Source organism: Eriocheir sinensis, unplaced genomic scaffold, assembly GCF_024679095.1.
Source record: "Eriocheir sinensis breed Jianghai 21 unplaced genomic scaffold, ASM2467909v1 Scaffold103, whole genome shotgun sequence".
Taxonomy (NCBI): domain Eukaryota; kingdom Metazoa; phylum Arthropoda; class Malacostraca; order Decapoda; family Varunidae; genus Eriocheir; species Eriocheir sinensis.
In genome coordinates, this window is record NW_026110330.1 from 512,501 (window position 1) to 517,500 (window position 5,000).

At 41.1% G+C, this 5,000-nt stretch overlaps 1 protein-coding gene across 19 annotated transcripts in view; it reads right to left on the reverse strand.

The window, feature by feature from the left end:
* The window catches only part of LOC126989037 (C-Jun-amino-terminal kinase-interacting protein 4-like), a 42,879-nt gene that overhangs the window by 1,099 nt on the left and 36,780 nt on the right, over positions 1 to 5,000 (reverse strand). For 15 of the 19 annotated variants that reach the window (XM_050847572.1, XM_050847587.1, XM_050847577.1 and 12 more), the window contains 2 exons: positions 4,955 to 5,000; positions 1 to 3,384 (listed from right to left, as the gene is read on the reverse strand). The exon at positions 1 to 3,384 is cut by the window's left edge and continues 1,099 nt beyond it; the exon at positions 4,955 to 5,000 is cut by the window's right edge and continues 195 nt beyond it. Coding sequence is in view for 1 of the 19 variants with exons in the window: in XM_050847582.1 (XP_050703539.1) it covers positions 3,278 to 3,384 (107 nt within the window). In the remaining 18 variants the exon portion in view is untranslated. The remainder of the gene's footprint in view (positions 3,385 to 4,954) is intronic. The other 4 variants (XM_050847569.1, XM_050847568.1, XM_050847570.1 and 1 more) reach the window with 4 other exon arrangements.

A 5,000-nucleotide genomic window follows, 5' to 3' on the forward strand; every position in this document is an offset into this window, starting at 1 on the left:
GTTGTAGTAATATTTAAGTACGTTTCTATGGCATAATGAGGTGTGGAAATGTGTTTAATTAATTCTCTATGTCGTATTAAAACTCCGAATGTTTTGTACGCTTTTAAAACGGAAGGAAGTGCGTCTTGCGTGTGTGGTCTGGTTTTGGGTACAGCTGGCTTTTCTTCTTTTTTATATTTATATTTTACAACAAAGGAGGCAGCTCAAGGGCACAAAAAAAGGAAACCATAATAAAAAAAAAGCCCGCTACTCGCTGCTCCTAAAAAGAATCCAAAGAGGTGGCCGAAAGAGAGGTCAATTTCGGTTAAGCGTCGGCACTTAACGTCCTTCCTGCCTGGTGTTACCCTTTATGACGTAGCGGGAAATACCACTGTCATGCGTCGTTACTGTAGAAATGAGCTGCCGTTCTTGGTGTGGGAGCGATCGGCACCTTGTTTACGTTTGCGAGGAGGTTTGTTGCAGATTAATTTAACCCTTATACCCCGTGATAAAATGAGAGGGTGGTTTTAAGTTACGTACATAAAAAACGGGTGAGTAGGTGTTCCCTTGTTACCGTAGTGGTCACTCAAATTATTGTAACAAACACTGGGACAATTATATATCATTTGAAAGCTTACAAGTTGCTCTTTGCTGCGGTATAATGATAAATGAACAAATGGAACTTATATATTCCTCTACATGGGAAACCACCAGTGTCAAGTCACACTCGTCATCTGGCATCACCCTCGTGGCACACTCCGCCCTTATCCAGGTCAATAACAAGACAAAAAGCAATTCTCACGTATCGTCATGTATCGTACCGTGTGCCTGAAATACTTATTTACTCATGGAAGTAAATACATATCTACTGTCTTGCCTAGAAATGGGTAAAGAAATGATAACACACAGCACACATTGCGACCGTGTACTCACCGCGGGCATATCTGGAGCCTGACAACAACCTAAGCAAATCCTTGTAAAAGCTGGGACGTGATTGGCTAAGCATCCACCATGTTCGAAACAAAGGGCCAATGACAGGGCTTGATGAATGACGCATAGCCTCAAACATAAACAAACTGTGTGTCGTAAAATGAGCGCGATATTTGAAGAGCGCCATGATCGTGGTGTGATGGGGTCTAGCATAAAAGCCGCGATCGTGCCTGACGGGGTATAAGGGTATGAGGTTAAGCTGAACCTTGACCTCATAAGACGCAGGCTGATATAAGCCGTCAAATGCAGTAATCAAAACAGCTTCCTTAACAATCTATTGACTCTCATTTGACTCTTTAAACCTATGTAAACAAACTTATATCTGGGTCCTTCTGGCTAAACGTCCCTATATAAATAAATAAGTATAGATAGGGGGAGAGAGTTAGGCAGTCAATACAGCTTCTATAAATACAGTGGACTCTCATTTGACTATTCTGAGATACATAAACAAACTGAAATAAGTAAATATATATAGGAGAGTTACCCAGTCAATACAGCTTCTAAAAAACTCAATGGACTCTCATTTGACTATTTTGAGATACATAAACAACTGAAATAAATGAATATAGATAGGAGGAGAGGGTTAGCCAGTCAATACAGCTTCTATAAAACACAATGGACTCTCATTTGACTATTCTGAGATACATAAACAACTGAAATAAATGAATATAGATAGGAGGAGAGAGTTAGCCAGTCAATACAGCTTCTATAAAACACAGTGGACTCTCATTTGACTATTTTGAGATACGTAAACAAACTTAAATAGATGAATATGGATAGGAGGAGAGAGTTACCCAGTCAATACAGCTTCTATAAAACTCAACAGACTCTCATTTGACTATTTTGAGATACGTAAACAAACTGAAATAGATGAATATAGATAGGAGGAGAGAGTTAGCCAGTCAATACAGCTTCTATAATACTCAATAGACTCTCATTTGACTATTTTGAGATATGTAAACAAACTTAAATAGATGAATATAGATAGGAGGAGAGAGTTAGCCAGTCAATACAGCTTCTATAAAACACAATGGACTCTCATTTGACTATTTTGAGATACGTAAACAACTGAAATAAGTAAACATATATAGGAGGAGAGAGTTAGCCGGTCAACACAGCTGTAAGTGATCTATATTTTAATCTTTTTCTTCCTTCTCTCTCTCTCTCTCTCTCTCTCTCTCTCTTTCTCTCTTTCCGTCCTTCTCCTTCCTTCCTTATACTGTTAATAATAATCTAGATAAAGAAATCCCTGAATGTATATATATTAATGTTTAGAGTCCTCGCATGGACTTTCTAAATAAGACTTTCTCGGACATTTCCAAACGGAGGTGAAAACATATTGTCCGTAAAATCGCGTTTGGAAATGCATAAATAAAATCGGTCGGTCGGTCAGTCGGTAACACGCACACGCACGCACGCACGCACGCACGCACACACACACACACACACACACACACACACACAAAAACGTACATAAATATATATAAATACAGATAGTTTAAGAAAATTCTGCTAGAGTCCTCTGAGCCTAAAACACACACACACACACACATACACACACACACACACGTGTACACACACATACGTACACACACACACACATATATATATATAAAGCTGTCAGTAACTTGTGTGTGTGTGTGTGTATGTGTGTTTGAGAATATTAATATGACTAAAAAAACGTTGATTATATACAAACAGTGTGGCCTCTCTCTCTCTCTCTCTCTCTCTCTCTCTCTCTCTCTCTCTCTCTCTCTCTCTCTCCCTAAAAAACACACACACAAAAATAAATGATAAAGAGAAAGGGAGGAGGAGGAGGAGGAGGAGGAGGAGGAGGAGGAGGAGGAGGAGGAGGAGGAGGAAGAAGAGGAAGAAGAGGAAGAAAAAAAATATATATATTAAAACAAGAAAAAAGGAAGCAATGAACATAAAAAAACACTTCCGAGTCATAGGCCTAAAGCTTCTTGGGGCGGGGCGGGGCTGTGTACTGCTGCTCTGCGGGGCGGGGCGTTCGAGGGCGTCCGGGGGAGTTTGGGGCGAGGCGAAACTCCACCCCACGTCATCTTGAGAAGCTCGGGGCGGGGCGGGGCAGGGCGGGGCGTTGAGAAGCTATATAAAGCATTGTAGTAGTGGGCGGGGCATCACGGGGCAGGCCAATCCGGGGTATTTCAGGGACAGGTTCAATCTTGGGGCTGTCCTGGGGCGGGGCGAGATGAGACGCCAATCCGGGGGGGTTTCGGGGCAGACTTCAACCCATCAGGACAGTAAGTTTGGGGTCCTGGGGGTGTTCCGGGGCGGGGCGGGGCATTCAGAACGGGGGGCGTGCGACAGACCATACGATGAGGTGTGACCTATCGCCCCGGCTCAGGGACTCAGCCGCGGGGTCCGGGGCCGCCCCATCATCCTCACCTTCACCTATGGGGGTAACAAACGTATGAACAAACAGATTAGAGTGTGTATGTGTGTGTATGTGTGTGTGTGTGTGTGTGTGTGTGTGTGTGTGTTGTATACGTACACACATACACACACACAGAATAACGCATACATACACACACGCACACAGGTTAGGTATGTGTTTGTGAATGGAAGTACACACACACACACACTCACACACACATAAACACGCACACACACACATACACAAACGCACACTGGTTAGGTATGTGTTTGTGAATGGAAGTACACACACACACACACACAAGATTTTTGGCAACCTGTAGCAAATCCCAGAAAGCGCACACACACACACACACACACACACACACACACACACACACACACACACACACACACACACACACACACAGAAAGCAGTTAGTAATATATATAAACAACTAACCTAAGATAAATATATTACATGATTTTATTAATGATTAAATATATATATACATTGATTTATATAGATATAGATAGATAGATAGAAAGAGAGAAAGAAGGAAAGGAAGAAAGGAATGAAACAGACAAACAGACGTACAGACCACCACCACCACCACCACCTCCACCACCACCACCACCAATAATAATAATAATGATAATAATAATAATAATAATAATAATAATAATAATAATAATAATAATAATAATAATGCTATGGTTCATTTTAATCTTTTTTGAGTCACAGCGAGCTGGCCGATGAATAATAACAATAATAATAATAATATTAATAATAATAATAATAATAATGATAATAATAATAACAATAATAATAATAATAATAATTTTCATGCAATTTAATAAGGTCAGGCCAGGCAGAGAGAGAGAGAGAGAGAGAGAGAGAGAGAGAGAGAGAGAGAGAGAGAGAGACACGCAAAATGAACCAAATATAGAAAAAAAATGAGAGAGAGAGAGAGAGAGAGAGAGAGAGAGAGAGAGAGAGAGAGAGAGAGAGAGAGAGAGAGAGAGAATGCAAGAAAGTGTAAAAAATGAAAAAAAAGGTGAGAGAGAGAGAGAGAGAGAGAGAGAGAGAGAGAGAGAGAGAGAGAGAGAGAGAGAGAGAGAGAGCACCCCTACCCCCCCCCCATCCACATGCAAGTCAAGTGCAGCTGACTGAAATAAAAACCCCAAAAATTGTCAAATAAAATAAAATAAAATAATAATAATAATAATAATAATAATAACGGAAAAAATTAATTAATGTCATTATTATTAAGCCGGGAGAGAGTGGATGGGGGGGGGAGGGAGGGGGGGAGGTGATTGCAATTATTATTATTATTATTATTATTATTATTATTATTATTTTTTTGATAAATTTTCGGGGTCGTGAGGGACATGGCAGAGAGAGAGAGAGCGAGGGCGAGCGAGCGAGCGAGAGAGATTGAGAGAGAGAGAGAAAAAAAATAATATACCAGGGTGTCAATGCAGGTCAAAGGAGGGAGGGAGGGAGGGAGAGAACGGAGGAAACGGAGGGAACGGAGGTAAAAGTCTGGAGGCTCGGAGGAAACAAGGCGCTGTGCTGTGACTCAACAAAGAAAAATTTGAACCATACCCGGAAATATCTCCCTCCGCTTCTTCCGCTTCATCCGCTGCTTCCT